This window comes from Lissotriton helveticus, chromosome 3_1 (genome assembly GCF_964261635.1).
Source record: "Lissotriton helveticus chromosome 3_1, aLisHel1.1, whole genome shotgun sequence".
NCBI lineage: Eukaryota > Metazoa > Chordata > Amphibia > Caudata > Salamandridae > Lissotriton > Lissotriton helveticus.
The window spans coordinates 416,915,232-416,938,055 of record NC_136061.1 but is presented as its reverse complement, the minus strand read 5'-3'; the positions used below and the strand labels follow the sequence as shown (position 1 = coordinate 416,938,055).

Here is a 22,824-nt window from a genome sequence, read left to right as displayed (position 1 = left end):
CTTCCACACCCTCCGCCTCCTTCGTAAGACCTTCAAATGGATCCTCCTCGAACACCGAAAGACAGTCACTCACGCCCTGGTCACCAGCAGACTCAACTACGGCAACGCACTCTACGCCGGAATAAACAAAAACCTCATCCGCAAGCTACAGAACATCCAGAACGCCGCCGCAAGACTGGTCCTCAACCTGCCAAGACACTGCCACATCTCCCAGCACCTGCGCACACTCCACTGGCTCCCCGTCGAGGCGAGAATCACCTTTAAGATGCTCACCCACGCACACAAGGCCCTCCACGGCACCGGACCAGCATACCTGAACAGCCGACTCAAATTCCACGCACCCCAAAGGACCCTACGATCAGCCCAGCTCTCCTACGCCGTGGTCCCCCGCACCAGAAAGACCAGATCGGGAGGCCGCTCGTTCTCCTTCCTCGCTGCCAAAGCATGGAACGCCGTTCCGCTCCACCTCAGACAGACAACATCGCTCCCCATCTTCGCAAGAAACCTCAAAACCTGGCTCTTCGACAGACCCCCTCCTTGATGGAATGGAACCTGCACCCCCCCCACCACTAGCGCCTTGAGACGGGTGAGTAGTCGCGCTTTAACAAACCCCTGATTGATTGATTGATTTATTGCCCATTGTTCATGACGAGCTGAGCTCCTCATGAGCACACAAGCAGTGTACTGCATGACGAGCTGAGCTCGTCATGAGCATGGAAGGGGTTAATAATAATATGAAACCTTGGTGCTTTGCTTGCAAGACTAAGGAACATAAGCCATCTGATGCTATATGTCCAAAGAAAGGCACCAATACTTCAACTTCACCTAGTGCCCCAAGCAGTAGCACTAGTAGCAGTACTTGCCTCCAAGGTTGTAGTTTGGTTCACCTTGGGTACTGCAGTGGGCTCTGGACTAGTCAGAGTGACCACTGAGGCAACCAATGGAAGTATTAGACATTAGTACAACACACATTTGTATCCGCAGAATAGGCAACGGAGCACAGGCAAGACACTGTCAACCCTGACTGATCTGAATGATAGGAACGAATGCTCGCTTAGCTCCAGAAGTCGAGGTGTGCCCAGATATAGTAAAATGCGTTCAAGGCAACGTCGAACCAGAAGTGCTTTTTCCATCTCTTTAGAAGCTGGAACGTCTATTGAGCAGCAGGAAAATTAAAACGACGATACCCACTACAAGTAGTAGGACCAGCTGAAGCCCTCCAATAATGCTTTCCAATTTGGAGTGTAAAAATGATGGAATAACTCCGAAGGTCATCTGAAAGGTGCTCAATAGTCCAGAACCTATGCTCTTAAATAGGTGCACAATACCACTCCTATCAGACATGTTTAAAGATACGATGTACCATTTCTCAGAAATGAAGCTAGAAGTTCAATGTGACTAATGCCTGTATCCCAGCCGAAGGCCTTGAAACCTGGAAATCAAAAATCTCGGGCTGAGGTTAAGGCCACATCCTTCTGTAAAAGCTTGGGTTTCAGTCTGCTCAGAAAATCAAACCGTATAGGGAAGCATTTAATGAAGGCCATAGCAGCACATCCCTGATGGTGTGGGTCGGTGGAAACAATACTTGCATACAACAATTAACCTTGGAACTTACTGTGACCAGATACGCGATGCCTGGCAGTGACCCACAACAACCTTGATCATGCAACATCAAAAAGCAGCTTGAACACTGGATGAATCACAGCAGCTGGGGGCCCTTTCAAGTGGCACGATAAGTTTGCAACTAAAGCATTACATGCTCCGTAAAGCATTAATATCCTGACAAATTACAGATCCACTTAAAGAACTCTCAGTCAGAACCGCTGAGAAATACTTCAGTGTCCTCATTCCTGCATCTAAATCTGTGTGGTAATTCCCAAGATTCATGTAAGTACCTATCCTCCAACGCTTCATACCTGCCCACCTGGTGATACTGTAGACAGTACTGAAATTGAAATGGTGTGACTGCCAATGTAATATGGCCATGGTTTAAACATTCTGTGGAGGGTGACTCCGCCAAGGTCAAAGGTAATTGGACCAACTTTTCAATGTGCAGCATTGTATATTTTGCATCTCTTCGTGCCATTTTTGTCTGTCTTTCTGTTAGGTTGTATGCAGAAAATTGGGATGTACTGTTGATATGCTGCCAGGGCACGTGACCAGAACGCAGTGATTTCAGCGTCCAGCTCAATGATAGAATGGATCGCAATTCTGATTGCCCATGTTGAAGGACAGAAACATCCTGTTCTATTTTATCTATAGCAGAAGACACAATGCTCAGTGTATGAATCCTGGATGTCAGTGTGGCCATACCATTGTCAACCACTGCCAAAAACCTTTTCTGAGTTTACCCTATCAAGTTCATGTAATCTCTAAGCAGCCTCCTGCTGGGAGATTTTCCAAACTCATAGTAAATAGCACAAAGGAAGCGCATCTGACGTGGATTCTGGGCACCTAGCAAGAAATCCATAAGACCCATGTCATCTGAGAGTAAGGACAAGTGTTGCTTCACCTAGGACAGTGTTGAGGTTTCTAGTCATTCTAGGCATAACTTCCCAACACTGTAAGATGTCACCTCCCCAAGTGTTCTGTTTGTTTGTAGCATTGATCAGGCCTATGGAAACTAAACCCTTCGGTAGTATCCATGAATCTTGACTGACACCTATTTGTGCCGATAGCCAAAATCCAGCCATCTCTTCCAACTGGGGTCTGATGAACTGTATGAACCATCATATAGGATGTCATCTAATGTATCCTCACTATGTTGGGTATAATGTTTCGCCACTCCTTAAAGTGTGTGAGTGAGGAATCAGAGGTGTGTTCAGGTCCTTTATCTTGGCTAGCCAAAGACAGGAAGTCTGTTGCACTGTGTTGATCAGGAAGATAATGTGCTGTAGTATGATGCATGCTCTAAATAAGGCCTCAGTTCCCTGAACTTGCCAATCTTTAGTCCCCAGACAGATTTTGTGTCTATGGTGGCCCCCCAAAAGTCAAAACCCCGTAAAGACAGCTGAGAAATAAAGGAAGCAGAATATACCAGTTTTGTGTTAGCATATTTTTCTTTGCAGGTGTAGGTGCAAGCTTATAATAATACGATTTTGGGTCTGAAGTGTTAAACCCAGAAAAATAAGCAAACTTTTGTGAACATGTTTGGGAACTACCTTTCGGCGGTGTTGGGCAGTGTTCCCATTGATGGTAAGAGAAAATATTACATCGGATACTTGCTTTGTGCAAGAAATGATGATATAGTGCTGGTAACAATATATGGTGTTAAATCAGATGCCACATCATACAACTCATTACTCGAAAATACAGCAGACCGTTCAAAATCAGACAGTATAGTATTTACAGTTTCAAAGTCCCATTCCTCAGAGAAAGTACTGGAGGTAATGATATAGTTTAAAGAAATTTTAAACAAGTGTTGTATTTTAAAAAGTTCAATTGGACTATAAACATCAAATGCAACCTTATCCTAGACTACTCCCTCAGGAACTGGTAATACTGTAATGTTCACTAAGGACAGGTCTGTCTGTTCACAGTGTGATGTTGCATGCGGTTTCAAAACCAAGTTCACATGTTGTACTGCGGAGCGTTCTGGGAGATGCTGTTCATTAAGGAGCAGGAAAAAGACGGTTACGATACCTATCCATAGGACTAGGAAAAGTAGCCCAATTGAAATCCAGAGCTGTAGCCAGGGTGTAATAAAGTAAGTCTTTTTCAGCCACAGGTAGAAATCACAGTTTTTGTTTGTAGGAAACAGGAGCGGGCGGTGACTCGTGTTCACTTGGATCCAATGAGAAAGTATCAAAATCGATGAAGTAGCCAGAGTTAGTACGATCTATCTTTGGTAGCTCAGCAGTTTTTATACAGCTGGCAGATGACTCGTTTCGAGACGTATTCTCATGTATGTCAGTATTAGGTCTAAATTGAGACCTGTGTTTCATTTGTATTTTGTTGTTCAGTTTCAAGAGGCACGCGTTCTATTCCGTTGTTGGTAACTAAATAGAATAGGATCTTTGTATGTTATTAATCTTTCTGTCTGAACTTCCTGTATTGTAGCAAGAGGAGATTGGCGGCTACGCAGAAGCCCACGCGGCCTACTATTCAGTATCAGCCACATAGTGTGGTTTGATCACATCAATTGAGACAAATCTCTTTTCTTTCTTGCCGACAAGAGGTGAAAGAAGTACCGTTCTTGTTCCTTCGACAGCCAGGACAGGTACAGGCGCTCTGTAAGATGGCCCAAAATCTTTTTTGTCCACAACCTTTTCACTGACCAGGTCCCAAATCTTCGGGACTCAGGCAGGTCTTGCCGGAACAGCTTTCACTTCTCAAGTGGTGGTGTGTTTTACTTGGACACTGCTTTGTAATGCCCAGAATTAATTGAGTTCCTGTAAAACAGCCAAACGATCATTAATTTAAAATTGTTTTTCATCCGCCGATGCGCTGCCACAATCTAGGTCGGGTACCCACATTCTAGTACCAAACAGGACTTCATATGGAGTATGACCCCCCAGGGAACTTCTTGGCATGTTATCAAGTGCCCTCTAACCCCAAACAGGTGATTGACCCAACTGCCACCCGAGCCGAATACCCTTGCTGTTAAGAATTTCTTTAAGTTTCGGTTTTTCCTCTTCACAATCGAATTTCCCTTGGGATGATACAAAGAGGAGTACTGCAAGACCACACCCAAACTTCCCATGGCTTCTTTGTAAGCCTGTAAGCTAAACGCAGGGCCACGGCCAGAGTATAAATGTGCAAACTTTGAATGTCCCTATAAAGACCCGCAAATCCTTTATAACAGTTCGTGCGACAGCTGAGCGCTGTGGCCAAACTCACAGGAATCTAGAGCATGCATCCACTGCCACCAGGATGTACCTGTAAGCTCCGTCAGATTGAATGGGGCCGCAGTGGTCCAAATAGACACATGCGAGAGGGCTGTCTGATATCAGAAGTAGTGTTTGTGCCGAATGTGCTATGGCTGAACCCTACATCTGCTGATAGATGTCGCACTTAAGGACAAAGCCTTTGGTCACCAATAACGTTGTTTCAGTAGTGAAACCGTTGCAGTAAAGCCTGCATGTGCAGAACCCAGACCCTCATGTGCAGCTAGAGGTAAAACCAATCTGTGATCCATGTTTGGTATTACTCCATTCCCCAGTCGGGGAATTGGAGCATAAGGAATGTCTTGAGCATCTAACTTGTAGGATTACTTGAGTGAAAAACCTTTTGGCAAGGCTAAGCTGTCGTTACGAGCAGGGTTCACAGCTATCATTATCTGTCCATCTATCCTCGTACTAGAATGTGTGATTGCAGCAAAGGCAGCAGTTCTGTTCTCACTGTCGCCTTGGTGGCTTCACCAGCCAATAAATTCCCTTCAATGTGAACGCCAACAAGCTGATGACTCAATGTATGAATTACATGAGCGTGTGCCAAGCCTTTCTTCAGCAACTGCCACTTATTCCCAAAGCATCTTGTATTTTATTGGGCAACCTCTAAAACCATTCTGGCACCAATAGTGAAGATATTCAGTGTATGACGGGACACAGTAGAACGAATCTCATACAACAAGTGTAAGGAATTCCCGATCAGTATTCTTTAGTGTCAGTATCAGGGTTTTTAGTTCTGCCAGCCATGCCGTGCAATCTCCTAGAGACTGCGTCTGCATATTGCTAGGACGAAACTTGCAGTCCCGCATAAGTCCAGTTACGATGGCACATGCTGTGCTGTATTGCTGTTTACTTCATACTCCAGATTGGGCAGATCCGTCAGCGTGAATAATGTATTCATGCTGATATAGAGGCATTATTTAATTTGGGACTGCAGGAATACTTGTGTTTTTAATGTAGAACCAAATTTGTAGTCTACATATGTTGCAGTGAGAGAAGCCTACTGTATCCATTGTGGATGCAGTGCTTTCGCGTTTGGAACCCTTGCTTTTGTAACAGGCTCCAAGGTCGGTACCGGAGTCACGACAATTATTAATTTCCCCTGAGCTAGTGCTCTTCTCGGACTCTACTGCTGTCAGTATTTTTTCTGTGGATGCAAAACACATTTCCGTGTTTGTTTGGGTACTGCTTCGCCTTCATTGAAGGTGAGGCAGGTGTAACTAGATTGACTGCGACTACACGTATCAACAAATTGACCCCGACTACACGTATCAACAAATTTGTAGTATTTACACGTGTATGTAAGTGTTTGGAAGCTATCATGTCAGCTTGAAAGGAACGTAGAGTTTCTGTGTGTTCCTTTGTCCAATGAAAAGTCAGGTGTAATTAAGTTGTAGAAAAGTTTTACTTTTTCTGCGTAATCCAAAATGCATGTTTTGCCAAAATTTAGGAATCTAAAACGGATTGTAAACCTTTCAGTCTTTGGAGGTTGGAGCAGCGCATATGTTTCTAACAAAGTTAGCTGCAGGCTTTTTCCTTCACTTAAAAGCTCATATCCTGAAAATAGGGCATTGAGGGGGTCAATTTTTGATTTTTTAAAGTTAAATTTGAAGCCCTCAGTGGCAAACCCCAAAATTGTGTTGTTCAACCTGTGCAAGTGATCCAAAATATCATGTACAAAGGACAATGCCTCCTCAACACAATTTTGAAGTAACTCAGGTACTCTTGCTGAGAACAACCCAGGCCTATTCTTATACCCTTGGGGCAGTCTACAAAATTGGTGTTGTGAGCCTGGAGACGAAAATGCTGCTTTCAGGCGCTATATTTTGGCAAAAGAATCTATTTGAGATATCTAGTGTTTTATATTTCTTTGGCACAATGTTATTCATTAAAGCGGCACTGTGTGCATTCTGTACTGCAAATGTTTCCTTGCATGTGTTTAAATGCATTTAGTTTAAAACTAGACAGTATGAATTGTTGGATTTCCTTACAGGAAACAAAAGATTATTCATGGAGGAGGCGCAATTCTCGATTACACCTTGGTATTCAAGTTGATCTAAGATCTCCCGTACTGGGTTCTTTGCTTCATGTTTTATTGGGAACTGCCTTTGTGGTGTAGGAGTAGTTTTAACTGGGATTTCATAGTTAGGTGACGCAGCATTCCACTCTACATGATGTGGTATAATGCAGGATCTAGTGCTGCTGTCCACTTCAAATGCTATTTGACCTAATGTGTTTTTTGTATCCTTGCAAATACTGTATATGTATGGGTAATTACATTGTTTAGCTTCAGTTTGGGGCTGCATTGGTGTGAGAAAAAATTATATATGTCCATACACATATGTGGCCCTAGATATATGGGATTTCCATATATAATTTAATATTATTTCCAGGGTCCCCGCACATGGGCAGGAATATTCAGTGCTTATGACTATTGATGAGGATCCCCTGGAAGAGAACTATCAGTTACTTACCCATTGTGGTTCCATGCTCCCCCTCGCCCCTTGGGTTACTAATATTTGTTTGGTACTCACCTCTTATTCCATTATCTTAGTATATGGTTTGGCCCCTCCATAGGGGTCCATGTGTTTTAAGTGCTTTACTTACCTGTTGCAAAGTATATTTTATTGTGTATTGATAAATCCGGGCCAGAGATATACCAAAGTAGTTTTAGTGTTGGTGTATAATAAATACAAGGCATTTTTCTACCATTGGTGTGGTTCTTTCCTGAGTGTAAGGTTAACTGGTTTACTGACTGTGTGGTAATGTATCTGCTTTACACTCTCCTGAATAAGCCTTAGCTGCTCTCCACAGCTACCCTTTAGAGATTTGGTTATCAAGGACCACTACAACTATCACTAAGGGATGTCTGGACTCGGTGCAGGGTGGCTCACCAATAGGTGTATACTATATAGTGAGCCAGCGTCCTACAGGCAGCATCTGGGTGAACTCTAACGTCTGACCATATGTGATGACATCCAGGACTTATTTTCTCCCATAGATTACAACATTTTGGAATTGTTACTCCCACAGGATGGCATAAGCAGCACCAGAACGTTGTTACTGTAGGTAAGCTAGTCTAAGGGCTACTGAGAGGGTTGCTAAGTTTGATACCTCTGGTATCCTCCTTGATACAGATAAGTGTCTATTTCACTGGTCCGTCTAAAGGGTGCTTCTTTCAAAATTGTAATGTGCCAAAAGATCTTGCGGCGTCAGTGTCAGCCTCGACAGCTTGCAAGACATCGTCAACGTGCTTGCCAAACAGAGCGTCGCCAGGGTAAGGTAAATATTTTGACATATCTGTACCTAAGGTTCTAAAGCTGTGGACTTAAACCAACCTAGACATCAAAGGAGCACTGACGCTGCCAGTTGCGGGAAACATATTGAAGCTATATCTATAGCGTTATGTTTTCTTATGAGGACATTTTGCACCCCTGCAGAATCTTTTCTGTTTCTGCCCTTTCGGTCTTCCGGCAGAAACTCTGACTACATCTGGTGGTTATAGCTGCCCTGTATTGCCAGTGCATTGGCTGACTGTACAGTAGCACCAGGCACAGTTGAGAACCTTTTTCTTGCTGGTTAAGCGGCATTATGAGTGACAGGGTTTTCAATTATTGTAATTCCTCCTGAATATATCAACAATTGGAATGGGTCTCACAGCTTTTCTATTTAAAATCAGAGACCAAACCGACTGCTTATTTGCTATTGGAAGTTGAAAGTGTTTAGCATCTCATTCCCTAAGGGTATGGACACCATAAAAAATCACCTGGTGGGGAATTCACCCACCAGTTCTGGACCTTCTCTCTCTATCATCAGAAGTGAACGGGTCGTTCCTGGGAAGCATGGTAATAGTTGACACTCGGACCATTCTTTCAGAGGATGCTGACATTTCGGGCACAATGTGACCTTGCAGGCTCAGGAAAGTGTTTGTAGTAATCCTGCAATATACCCTGTAGGTCTAGTACTAGAGCTAGATGGACCTGACCCATGCTCTGAGGTTGGAGGCGGAGCAAAGTGGTGAAATTGCTCCACATATTGCCTCTACATATATTGAGGACTGTTGTAGCCATGCTTACATTAGTCCCCTTAATTCTGCACATTAAACTATTCTGGATGATGTGTCTGTTCTTGTTGATGACTGCCGTGCTTTTGTTGTTTGTTTGCCTCGTCGACTGCGATCTCGATGACTATACATAGACGACTAGGCTGATGTTGACAAGGTTTGTCGTCAACGAGGCTGTTGCAAAGGATGCAATCATACATGATGCAGCGGCAGAAGTGGCCACTGTAGAGGATGCTGCGGCACACAAGGCTGTTGTAGATGATGCAGCTGTAGAGCCAGGGTCAGTGAAGTGGGTAACAGGCCTCAACTCGCTGCAGCTGACGAGCGACTGCCACAGGGAAGGAGACGGCAGGAAGAGAACGCCCACGGCAGCACTGAAGAATCCCCAGACGGGCTGAGATGAGCCCCCCACCCAGGAGGCGCGTAAGGAGCTGGGCTGTGCCAGGGGGGAGGAAAGGGTGCTGCAGTCCCCGCACGCAGGAGTGGAACTCAACTGGAGGCCAAAAAGAACTACAGTTCATGGGGACTGCTGGCTGGACTCTGGCATCGAAAAGACACAAGTTGGAAGTTCGATACAGAAAGACGCAGCCTGCCTAGCCGTCGCCCTGCTACCATCGCACAGTCTGATATGGGACCAACTTGGCAGACCAGGTGAGGACGCCATTTTGAAATGCACAGGCTGCTCACTGGGCTGCAGCGACACACGAACCAACTGAGACACAAGGGCTCAAGAACTGTGCATTCGGAAGCCCACACACTGCAAACAAAGGGAGGAAAAATACAGCCCCCTAAAAACAATAATACAGGAATAAATACACTTCAATACAAGAAAGGGAGAAACGAGTAACAAATCCGTGAAATCCCTGGCAAGGGCCTGGAAGGTCATCTGAGGGCCAGGTCACTGACGCAATACCATAGGCCCGGCGCACCGAGAGTCTGCACGCTGCGCCGCGCACTATCGCGTTGACATCCCTGCTGGATGGAGTTACTGCGGACCTACCAGAATTGTCTGGACTGGCACAATTTACTATACCGACAGCTGTCTGGGGGTAACACCACCACACTGTTCACTGCCCTGCTGGGCTAGCCAGGATAAGTCTCCACACCACACGGTGATGGCCAAAGTGAACCCCGAAAATCAGCACATGGTCAGTGTCAGGGGATGGAGACCAAACCGCAATCTGGCGGCGAAGACATGAAAACTCTCCTGCTCACGAAGTCACACAGCCTCACATCAATAGAATCTAAAATGGATTCCATGTGTACCCGGATGGACTTCATCACTCAAAGCTAGAAAACCATGATGGGTGAATAGTCGAGGCAGAGCAAAGGATATCAGAACTAGAGGACTCTACCTCCCAGAGGGGGAGACCAGGTGATCTAAATGGTTCGCCTACTGAGAGCCATCGCAGCAAAAAATGAAGACTTTGAGGCGAAGTCTAGGAGGAACAACATACGTATACTGCCAATACTGGGAGGATGGAGGAGTATTTAGAATACATGCTGGTCACCACCTTTGGCAGACACCTTCTTCCCGATACTCGTGGTGGAACAACCACACAGATCCGTGATAGCAAAAAACAGCAGCAGGTTAATATCACCTACACCAGGTTATACCTCGCCAGACTAAGAATCACGCACCGAGCGAAACAGCATATCTTTACGACCCGCAACACAAATAATGGACTTTCGCAAATGGCTGCCCCGAAGCTCGCCCCCAGGGTAATGCACTTCATCTGAGAATAGATCCACTTACCCCCCTTTCAGATCTGGGTTAGTAGCTCCAGTCACTCAATGGGGTGACGTTGGTTCAAAGGACTAGGCAAATCTGCACACCGTAACAGCTGTTTTGATGGTATCTAGATGGTTTGCACTACTTTCTGCCCACTATGGCCTGGACTTCACCACAGGTGTGAAACCACCTTAGGACAGTGCACCATAAGATATTTTGGATAATATGAGTTAAAGAACACTGAATCACCGGGGCAACTCAGCTATGATCACTGATCAAGTGGGGTGGAACAGCCTCGCCCTTGGCGACATCCCCGAAAGGATACCCCTCTCACGAGACAAGGACCCACTTTCTCTTCTCTTTCTATCCCTCTGACTACTCATTCTTGCCCCGCTCTTCCCTTGGAACTGTACTCTTTCCTCTGACAAGTACCTACCCGGACCCATTCTTGACTCCTTATGCGCCGTTTTTCTGCCAGGCAACCCCCCTTGGGGCTACGATAGGCTTTATGGCAGTAATGTCCTATTTTGGGAGGAGGGTAAGATTGTCTTCAGCATGTTGGAGACAGCGAAGTGGGAGTGGGGTAGGAGTGGTACATGTTATTATAGTAGGAGCTCATTCCATACGACCTCAGGCATCTATATCCACTCATCACTGGCCCACAGACATAATAAAAACAGACATGTCCTACTTTGCCCAAATGGCAAAGTCACCATGGCAGACAAACTACGATGCACTGGGATTAACTTCCTAACGTGGAATGTCCGTGGCCTGCAGATGCATAGGCACATCCTCACATACCTCGACAGGCAAAACATACAAGTAGCTATGCTACAAGAAATACATATTGCCCCGGCCTCCAGCCCCACATTTGCGACACATTGGGCTTCACATAGGAGTTTCTCCTCCTACTCCTCATATGAGAGAAGAACAGCTATCATAATTCGTAAGGATACTCCCTAGGTTGCGGAGGGATCCCTGCAAGATGCGCCAGGTTGATACAACATAATGTTGGGCAGGTTGTCGTTCCAGTCAGTCATGCTTATCAATTGCTTTGGCCCCAATGTAGACAACGCAGATTCTTGTTACTAAACTATGGGGCATCGTTCCGAACATTGACTCCACTCACACCATACGGGAAGGGGATCTAAACCTATCGAGCCGACCTCGACCATCACACCCCCAGTCACACCACCACACTCATGCCCAGCGCGAACTATGACAGATCATTGCGGAGCATCAATTACTAGACGCTTGGCTGTTGACGCACCTCACGGCCAAAGAGGGCACATTTTACATCGCGATACACTCGCGCTGGTCTCGGATAGATTACTGGCTGGCTAGTGCAGGCGCAACTTTTAGCACCAACATACCCAGACCACTCCCCTGAACACATGCAACTGTCCCCGCCGGAGTCCGCACCACCTTTCACGGCTCCACTCCCCTGCACTGATGGATGCCCCCTTTAGGGAAGAACCATGACAGGAGCTGGAGAATTTCTTCAAACGTAATATTGAATTGGTCCTCACTCTTGCCATTGTATGGGAGGCACCCAAAGTAACAATTCAAGGCTTCTGCGTTGGGAAGGCGGGAGGTAAGTTCAGAGACATAAGAGGTATTCTGGAAAAACCGGAAATGGAGCCCCCGGGGCCTGGAGGCTCAGCTGCCTACTGCCCACGAGGGAGAGGTTCAAGACAAGTGACACTCACGGAATACCAAAGTACTGCCGACAGAGAATGTTTTTTCCAAGGCAAATATCAGGCTAGGAAATATGGAATATGGGATAACGTTAGCACAATTGACTACATTCTGGAAGTTAAAGATGCTGAGGGGCAACCTCATAAAGACACTAACCCCATTCAAAACCCCTTCTGGGTCTACTACTCATTGCTATACATTGCACACAGATCCATTCCCCCTGACCTGGACACTTACCTAGAGGACGTAGCCCTAGGTTGGCTGAGCGACACACCAAAAGTTGCTCTCTGCCGACTTTGAGGACGAAATTAGGACAGCTATTATGCATCTCTGGAAAGGTGGCAGGCCCGACCACCTCCCAGACGAATTCTATAAAACATAGGACCATTTCTTAAACTCTCTACGAGGAGGCTCGCTTATTGGGCACCCTCCCTTCCTCCACGAGGGAAGCAATACTTTATTTTTTTTAATTTATTGATCTTTTCTGTCAAAAATAAAAGAAGATACAGTCATATATTCAGTTTATGCAGCAGGTGTACAGCAATAACACGAGCAGCCATTCAACATCATGTTCCGAGTTACATCCAGATCTATGCAATTAACTACATTCCGACATTGGTATCTATGATACATTACGGAAGAGTAACAGTAGCGCAGAAGTACACCATTGTATCATTACCTTATTACATCAAGCACTGGATGCAGAGTGCTGCACAGACCCGTAGGGCGCATAGAATCCATCGGGGAGGCTGAGGAAAGGGAGGGGGGGGGGGGTAGGGGGGAGACCCCCATCTTATAGTAGCTGGGGTATTTATGAGAAGGTGTGATCTGACTTCAGGGCGTGTCCTCAGTAGCGGCCGGGTAGTCCAGCAGATATGTCTGCAGTGGGCCCCAAATATCACGAGGGCGTGAGGAAGTAGGTAGCAATTCAGCGTAAGTACAGAGTTGATCCTGCCATAGTATCATATCCCCTAGCCATTCCTTTAAACGTGGGCACCCTTCCCTTACCCCATCTACAAGCAACTCGCCTTTTTGCCAGTACTAGACAAAATGGCACAAATTTACAGTGTTTAGCTGGAATTGGTGCTGTGTACCCCAGAACGGCTACAAGGGGAGTCTCCGGGATGGGCATGGCAATCATACAATCTATAGCCAAGAGGACCCGTTGCCAGTAAGTATGTATCACCAGACACTCCCAAGCGTGGTGCAGGAAGCCCGCGTGTTCAGATTTGCACCTCTCACATCTGCTGGTGTCACGCAAACCAAAGTTATGGAGCCTAGCGGGAGTGTAGTAGCTGCGTTGCAAGAATCTATAGTGTATTATTCGGAGTCTGCTATTGGAGGAAATATCCTCTGTCTGTTTGCCGCAGAATAGCCACTGCGTGTCGGTGACGTCCTGCCCCATTTCCGACACCCACCCACCCAGTCCGGGCAGCACATGGAGAGTATTCAATATCCACATAGGGAAGCAATACTTATCTCCCTCCTGAAACCGGGCAAACCGTCAGATGCCTGTGAATCCTACAGACCCTTATCTTCAATCAACTGCGATGCAAAAATACTGGCCAAACAGCTGGCTAATCACCTCAGCCTCTTGATGAAAGTGCTGGTGCGTCCAGACTAGTGCTGGTGCGTCCAGACTAGGCCAGCTCTAAACCCAGGAGAGCAACGTCACATATTTTATGTACCCTATTTGCGGTGATCCAGGACATCAACCCGGAGTTCGCCGCAGTGGCAGTGTTCTCGGATGCCACCAAAGCATTCAATAAGTAGGGTTTCCTACCGACCGTGATGCGGCGCATGAGTTTCCCTCCTCAATTTATGGCAAGGGTACGAGTCCTATACCACTAACCCCTGGCAAAACTCTCAATCAAAGGGACATATTCGCACTTTTTGTAATATCCTGGGGCACAAGGAAGAAGAACCCACTCTCGCCCCTCCTGTTCACCCTGGGGATGGAGCCGCTGGCGGCTGTGCTCCGCCAACACCACTGCTAGCATTCCCTCAGATACCCTACTAGGCACATGCTGGTGTCTCTATATGCTGATGACATCACGCTATACGTCAGGGACCCTTCAGGACAACCTGAGTGCCATGCTCCGTGAATTTATTCCATTCTGAGATATATTAACTGGGAGAAATCCCAGAGTTTACAGCTCACTACAAACACTCCTCAATTTATTCCAGACTAAACATGGAGTGACCCAGAAATCAAATACCTGGGCATTGTCATTTCTAGGGACAAAGAAGGTGTCATGTGAGCAAATTACGGCAAAGGACTGGATTCGCTGACTGATTCTTTTACTAGCTGGATATTTTTTCCCTTGCCCACGGCAGGACGCATAGCGCTGATGAAAATGATTTTTAGTCACCATGCTACTATATTTATTCATCAATATCTCCTACTCCCCCGGCCGCCGGTTCTTCAAAAGCATAAGAATGCAGCTAATCCGGCTAGCATGGGGTGGAAAACAACCCCGGCTCCACTGGGACACACTCACATTTCCTTTCTCCAAGGGAGGCTTTGAAGCCCCAGATTTGGAATTATATTATCTATGTGCCTAAGCGCACTACACCGTATAATGGCAACACGCCCAATCCCACTTCATGTCCCAACTGGCAGTAGAGCAGGGATACATGGCAGCCTCTCCAACAATCACTACCTTGGTACAAGACCACATGAGGCAGGGGGCTCAGACTCCACAGTAGCGTGCACCAATGCGGCTTGGCGAGGGATAGCCAGGCGGCTACACGCACCAATGCTTTATTCCCCGGCATTACGCCTTGCAGGGCACCCCAACCTCCCAGTGGCGCTAACTCGCGACGGTTACTTAATCAACTTAATATGCATACATGGAGTGATAAGTACACAGAAGGACCGCACGCCCTCCCCCAAGGAGTTATTCATGTACCTAAGATTAAGACATATGGTAATGGCTGCCACTCCGGACTTCCCAACGGAGTCTCCTACCCTGACCCCACTACACATAATGCGTCAGGCCTCCAGTCCATCACACACACTATCTAGACTGCACTGCAGCACCATGGCTGCCCGGCCTGAGTTGCCAGGGAGATCTAGGGTGGGACGGGGAGACAACTGGAGGGAGCTCCTTGAGGATGCTCAGTGGCAATACTGATGCCAACAAACGGGAAAGATAACTGCCATTAGCCGGTTGCGAATCCTTCACTTCAATTTCATACACAGAACAATCTACACCCCAGCGAGGCAGTACCGGTACCATTAGCAGTCGACAGATAACTGCGACAGATGTGGGGTGGACTTCCTCAACTTAGCCTGGGCCAGTGTACCAGTGTCTATATGCTGGAGGGAGATTGAGGACACCCTTTCGCAGATGACAGGCACACCAATGTGACTCACCTCCTCATAGCATTCCTAGGCTACACGGAGACCGTGGAAACCCCCGTCAGGAGACCTGTTACGATGAGCCTCTTGCTAGCTAAGCTAGGAGTGACATGCAAATAGGGGTGAGGCAGAGCTCCCAAGTTTAAGGACTGGCTGAATTACTTAATATATTGCCAAGAGCAACTGACCACATACTATGAGCTCCTGACTGTGTCCTTCCAGACCGAGAGATATTTGGGAGCTCCTAAACACCTACTTGCTGCACCACCCCACTAGACCCGATGGACAAACTAACCCTGGCCGGCAATAATACATTACTAGCACTTAGCCACAACCTATTACATATTATCTCATAGGACAGAGCTGTTATGGTAATTGCCACTGACACCCAGAGGACACAGAAGGTATTTTGTGCAGAGAGGTGGGCTTAAGGGTGGAAAAACAATTGATACGAGTTAGACATGTGTAAATGTCTTGTTACTGCTAAGAAAACGTTAATATGGAACTGCTTGATGTTTGAATTGAAAATGTCAATAAACAGTTATAAAACAAAATTAAAGCAATGGTTTACTCATTCTCAAACAAGAACATGGGTCCAGCAACATTAAAAAATACAATGTGATAACAAAGCTGTATTACCTTTGTCTCTACTGTCAGCAAGCAAATCGTCAGCAGAGTAAGGACTCTCTTCTCTGCCTTCATTTGTAATGATGAGGAATGAGGCTGGGGAAATGGACTGAGAACGGCTGCTGCTATTACTGCCTCGGTCTGCTCCACCAGGTGTCTGTGTGTCGATGTTGCGAGTGCTGTTGCTGTGCAGCACTAATGGCGGAGGAGCGCGATGTCCATCAGGAATATCTTGCGGCTGTGGGAAATGAGAACATTTTAAACCACCTGCTGCCATGCAGGAGAAAACTCTTTTGCTTGTTAATTACACTTTCTAATGAGAGGAATTTCTTTAACCACACTCCTGTAACACAAGCATGCTTTGTGGCAGGAGGGAGTCTGTGCATAAGCTTCCTTACAAATAAAATTCATACATGTCTCTTGGGTTTTATTTTTAGGCCTACTGAGGAGAAGGAAAATGTGACTAATACTGAAAGTATCTGTTTATGGCATGTAGTTCTGTCAATTCACATGCTGTGCATACTCCTGACATCTAGTGTAAGGCTCGGACGTGCACAACTTGTTTTTGTTTGAAGTTTGAGTCACAAGGTATAGTGACTCCTCCCTTAGTTGGCAGTGCGTATGGACATCGACTCCATAGTTAGATTGTTTCCCCGCCTAGCGAGTGAGGCTGGAGGTAGAGGGGAGGTAGGGGAGGAGGGTGGTGCATGAGAATCTACAGCACTACATATTATGAACATATGCTTACAGGGTAAGTAAGCTTTTCAGTTTGTGGCTGGAGATACACACGCTGTTCATAGACTGTGAAGCAGTTTCCCCAATAAGGCAGTGGCTAGCCGGAGGATAATGCAGAGCATTGGAAGACCGTATTCATCCACACAATAGTGTGTGGTGAATGTGAGCCGGTGAGGACCAGGTAGATACTTTACAAATGTCAGCTATTGAAATGTCACCTAATAAAACAATGAGGCTGCCTTTTTAAGTGTAGAATGTGGCCTTGGATGAGCTGGGAGCTGCCTTTTGGCTTTGGCATAGCTGGTCTGCTTTTGAAATAGCAGTCCATTTGTGTGGTTTCAAGAAGGCTACAAATAGCTGCTGTGTTTTGCAAAATGGTTGTATCCCATCAGTGTAGTACATGAGGGTTCTCTTTACATCTGCTTGGATGCAGACAGAAAACTGGCAGTTCTATGGTTTGGTTAAGGTGGAAGGCAAAGATCACCGTAAGCAGGAATTTTGGATTAGTCCCAAGGACTACTTGGTCAGTGTGAATCTTGAAAGAAAGTTCTTCTAGTGAGTGACTAAACCTCGCTTACACGTCTAAGTAAGGTAGTGGCCAGTAAGGCGGCCACCTTCCAGGATAGAAATTTGGAGAGCAAGAATAAAGGGACTCAAACAGGGACCCCATTAGTCTTGTAAGGATTATACTAAGATTCCAGAATGGGAATGGTGGTACTCTGGGAGGTAAAACTCTTAAGATCTTTCAGGAAGCTTACATTACAGGGACTCTAAACAATGGAGAGTGTTCCCTGCTCTGTAAGTATCCTGTAGTAGCAGCTCAATATAGGCATACAGATGTGTAAACCAGTTCTAAGCATTGCAAGTACAACAGGTAGCAGACAATGTATTGCACTTTGGGTTTTAGTGCACCAATGTGTTTGGGTAGACAAACCACTTCCACTTTGCTGCATAACAGGCCCTAGAGGTGGGGTGACGCACCTCCTCAAGGATGATCGTGCACTCAGGGAGCAAATTTAGGTAACTAAAGTCTAGGATCTCAGGAGCCAGATCGCTAGGTTTAGTTGTTTGTGTTTCGGATGTCTAAGGGTCCCCTGGTGTTGCGTGAGAAGGTCTGGCCTGTTGGGGAGCTTCTCGTGCAGAACCACTGAGAGCTCGAGGAGGGTTCTGAACCAAGGTTGTCTGCCCCATGTGGGAGCCCTCAGAATTAATGTAAGGAAGCTCTGAAGGAGCTTCTAAATCATGTATGGAAGGAGTGGAGATGGAAAAGTATAGACAAATGTCCTTGACCAATTTATCCACAGTGCATTTCTCATGGACTGTGGGTGTGGAAACAGAGGCAAAGATTGGGTATTTGGAGTTTTTGGCGGTTGCGAACAGATCAATGTCGGGAAACTCCAATCGCTGAAAACAGAAGAGCAGGACTTCTGGGAGGAGTTCTCAATCATGGACTTGATACTGCATCCTGCTAAGCAGGTCAACAAAGAAGTTGTCCATTGCAGGCAGATAGGAGGTGGCCACCTCTGTGGGGAAATCGGACGAGGGATGGTGACTGTAGGTCTCCAATCACCCTGGCTGCATCGGTCTCTTTTTAGATTTTCTCCAGCATCTGATCAACATATGGGTTGAAGAGATTTACTCTATCCAACAACATGTTGATCAGAAGCTGTTGAAATTCTGGCTTAAACCCAGAGATAAGAAGCCAAACGTGTCTTCAGATAAGAATGCTGGAATTTACTCACCTAGTGGCGGTGTCAGTCGCACTAAGGACACATTTAATTGTATTTGAGATAGTCCGCCCTTCCGACACAATCTCCGGAGCCCGCTGCTTATACTGAGTCGATAAGCGCCCCACTTTTATACCATTGGGCGTGATCATATGTTGACAGTAGCCCAGAATTGGCAATGAGTCGCTAACTGAGATGCAACCCTTTTCCCTGCCACATCCAGTTTTTTACTCTCCATCCGGTGGCGGGGCATTCTTGTTGCCCTGGACATATGCCCCTTTATGGGCAGCATGCACCACCAATGAGTCGGGGTGGTGAGGTGGCCGGGGGATGGGGGGATGAAGGTGGGGAAGTTGGCCTGTAATGTATGGTGGGTCAGAGAGTGAAAGTTTGTAATTCCGGTCAACCCTTTTAGCCTTCATATGGTAATTGAATACCCTCTGCATTGGCTTAAGCATAACCTTAAGCATTGGCAGGAATAGGGTGCCCGGCTGCGTATGAGAGTGTTTCGACTAGGACATTTTCCTCCTCATGTATTCAATGCAAATCCATCTTGTGAAAGGTAACTGCTATCTGGTTAACCTCATGACCCGATGTGGTGTCATCAGGAGAAGGTTTGACAGGGTACATGTCAGGATCATGAGGGCCTGAAGGGACAATCTCAATCATTTTTTTTTTTTTTTTTGACCACACTAGGGGGTAGAGTTATTGTTCTGTACACCTTTTACGGTCTCTAAACTCCCCTCCCACCCCTTTTAACTAAGGAATCAGCCACGTTATTAAAGTTGCAAGTGGACTGATTACCTTTTTTATCGCCTTCACTCACCACTGCACTGACTACACCTTCTTTTCATCCTCACCCACATCCACCATCGGCAAGGAACTAAAAGAACCCCGTCAAAAGAGTACCTTTGGGGACTCCGTCAGATATTGCAGCGCCGGTCTGACGAGGGGCAGTGAGCCGATGATGACACCGGACACCCTCTAGTAAGGGTGTGTTTCACGCTTATTACTTTGGGTGTGTGAGGCTCTCTAAGTTCCGACTAGGGAACCCTTTCTTCACAGCCACGGTATTCATAATACCAACTCCTTGCTCCACACGGTTTAACGCCCCCTGGGGAACTTTGTACTCTGCTGTTAGCACAATCTCAATCATCCCATGGGTCATCCAGCTGGACCTTGAGTGTATGGGACCAAGTATAAATCTAGTGCACGGGGGTATCCTCTGCAAATGATCAATGAGAAGACCCCTGAGGTGTAGGGGCTGTTGAGGAGGTGGAAGTGCTGGTGAGGGTAGGAGGGGGAGAAGGAGGCCTAAGAGGAAGAGATGAATGGGTAGTTCTTAGGGGCAGGGGACTGGTATCCCGGTCATATCTCTTCTTCAGCTTCAGAGGCAGTATGGCTCCTGTATTAACTGTGCCTCAAGTGTGAGTGGCTTTTGCAGGGAAGAGTCTGCTGCACTTGATGTGGAGGCTTAGAAATAATCTTGCCTGTGTCGTGATGGAGCAAGGTTTCGTATGAAAGAGACTTGCTCGGATGCAATCCTCTCAAATATTATAACCAACATGTTCGTAAATACTAATATTGCATTACATTCTTTATACAGAATCCTGGTAAAGCTTGCCTATGTGTATTACTAATAAGTAACCAGAGTGACTAAAAATGGCTGCCAAAAAACGCTGGAATTTTCTGCGCATGCGACTACTGCATCTACGTAGTACGACGTCCTTTGCTTTGGTGGGAAAACTTTGCAGCTACGCAATAGCTACTAAGATGGCCGCCTGAAAGTCACATGTTAATGCACATGCTATGCTTAAACTAAACCTTGCACGTTTTATTAAACTCCTAATGCGAAAGATTAAATAAGTTAATGGGATTAGAGTAGAAATAAGTGGTATACAGTGCATTCCTTTATTTTTGTATTCTAACATGTATTTCGCTAAAATTATTATTAATTCGTATTTTGGCCTGGAGGATGACTGAAATCCCTATCCCACCTGACTTGTGTGCAAGCGCAGCCAAACCCATCCGGAATCATTATGAGACAGTTGAAACTCAGCCAAGCTCGCTTTTGCAAGAAGCACTTAAGAACCTCACCTCTCGACCGAAGAGGGGGAGGAAAGAAGTCAAAATTTGTATACAATGTATTGAACCCAAGGTGAAATGCGGGTGGGAATAAAGCTTGGGAAAGTAAATCAAGGGGCGGTAATATTGAACAATGAACTAAAGAAAAGCATTACATTAGTATGGTGTGATGACCTCTCCCCATCTCCTTGTCCAATCAGATGCACTAAAAATCCTAGACCAAAATGAAGCCTGTCTTGAAGCAGGTAGGGATTTTCACGAATATTGAAACACTGAGGGGGGGGGGGGGGAAACATACACATAGAATAGTATAACTAAGGTAGGCTTAGTCAGTTAGATGTCACAGACCCATCACCGACAGATGATGGCGGATGCCACAGAGGTCAGAGAAGCTGTCCGAGTACTCTGACAGAAGACATGATAGAAAAAAGACAGCGATACTGCCGTACGAGCAAATCTTTGTGGTTTCAGAAGAAGAGTGCTGGAACTTCTGGAGGACCTATCACCACATGAGAGCACCAATTTATGGGACAGATATCTTGGGATCTTGTGGTGAAGGGCTTTGAGTCATGCAAGCAACTTTTTGTTGAATTCTTGCTTTGAATGGGAGCCACTTTGGAGCTTTAAGGTCGGAGGAAATGTGGCACTTTCTTTTAGACACCATGAAGAGCCAGGCAGCTGAATTGAGGTAGGCTCTTAGAGGGGCCGTTGTTGACCTGGGATGTCCGCAGAGAGAGTCACTCCCATAATCTAGTCTGGGGATTACTAGAGCTAGTACTGCACATTTAAAGTCATTAGCGGGAAGGAAGGGTTTTAATTTTCTCAATGTTCATCTGTATGTTTTCTCCTTTTGTTGCGACACTGATATGTTTATGCATGTTTAGATTCCTGTTGAGTGTAATTCCCAGCGACCTCGCTGAGTCGATAATTTGAGGCTGGCAGTTGAGCGCTGTAAGTTGTTTAAGCCATTCCTCTATGATGGTTGCTTGGTTGGGAGGAGCGATTAGGAGGAAGTCAGTCTTGAGGATGTTTAGTTTCAGGTGGTTTTCGGCAAGCCAAAACTGTATTTTTGGTAGAGTTAAATTAAGCGATCTGATGACCTCCAGAGAAGAGACCTTTCGGTACAGTTGTTTATCGTCTGCGTACATGTGATAATGAATATTGGAGGAGCTAAGAATTTCGGTGAGTAGGTTACAGAGAGTGGGTGAAAGGGAGGAGCCCTGCGGGACTCCTAATGTGACTAGGATGGACTTAGATAGAGATTGATTGACCTTGAATCTTTGGGATCTATTTTGGACAAATCCAGTTAGGCACATTCTATGTCTCAGGAGGTCCAGAAAATTGTCATATTTGACGGTGTTGAATGCCGAAGATAGGTCGAGCAGGATTCAAGCTTCATTTTGGTCTAGGATTTTTAGTGCACCATCCACTATGTGGGTCAGAGCTGATTCAGTACTGTGCCCTCAGTGGAAACCGGATTGGTATTGATTTAACAGGTTGAATTGTTCGATGTGGTTCCAAAGTTGGATGTGTACACATCAATGCGTACATGTTCTGGCGTTGAGCTGGTGCCGGCTGAGGATCTGGTCCTCGAAATCAGACTATGGTTTTGCACTGAAATCGGTTACTTGCCCGGTGTAGACATCCTCTTCGACGTACTCCCAAGTCAATGTCCTGCCTGAAGGTGTATCTGGCGTCTCTTTGCCTCGATGCTGTTCAATGGCACGCCGCGTGCGCCAACAATTCCTTTCAAATGTCTCAACACAGAGTGGCAATTAGAGTAAATTACTTTGGTCAGCAAACTTTTTTCTTTTTAGACATCTTGTAATGTATTTTTTTTTTAAGATTCTAGTAAGGTAAGGGAGCTTCAAGACTGACCTGTAATTGGTGAGGCCCTAGACAAC

The 22,824-nt window shown here is 46.0% G+C and overlaps 1 protein-coding gene across 1 annotated transcript in view; it reads right to left on the bottom strand.

Moving 5' to 3' along the window:
• The window catches only part of FAM117B (family with sequence similarity 117 member B), a 270,715-nt gene that overhangs the window by 96,534 nt on the left and 151,357 nt on the right, over positions 1–22,824 (bottom strand). The window contains exon 6 of the mRNA XM_078680238.1: positions 16,386–16,611. Coding sequence (XP_078536364.1) covers positions 16,386–16,611 — 226 coding nt within the window. The remainder of the gene's footprint in view (positions 1–16,385; positions 16,612–22,824) is intronic.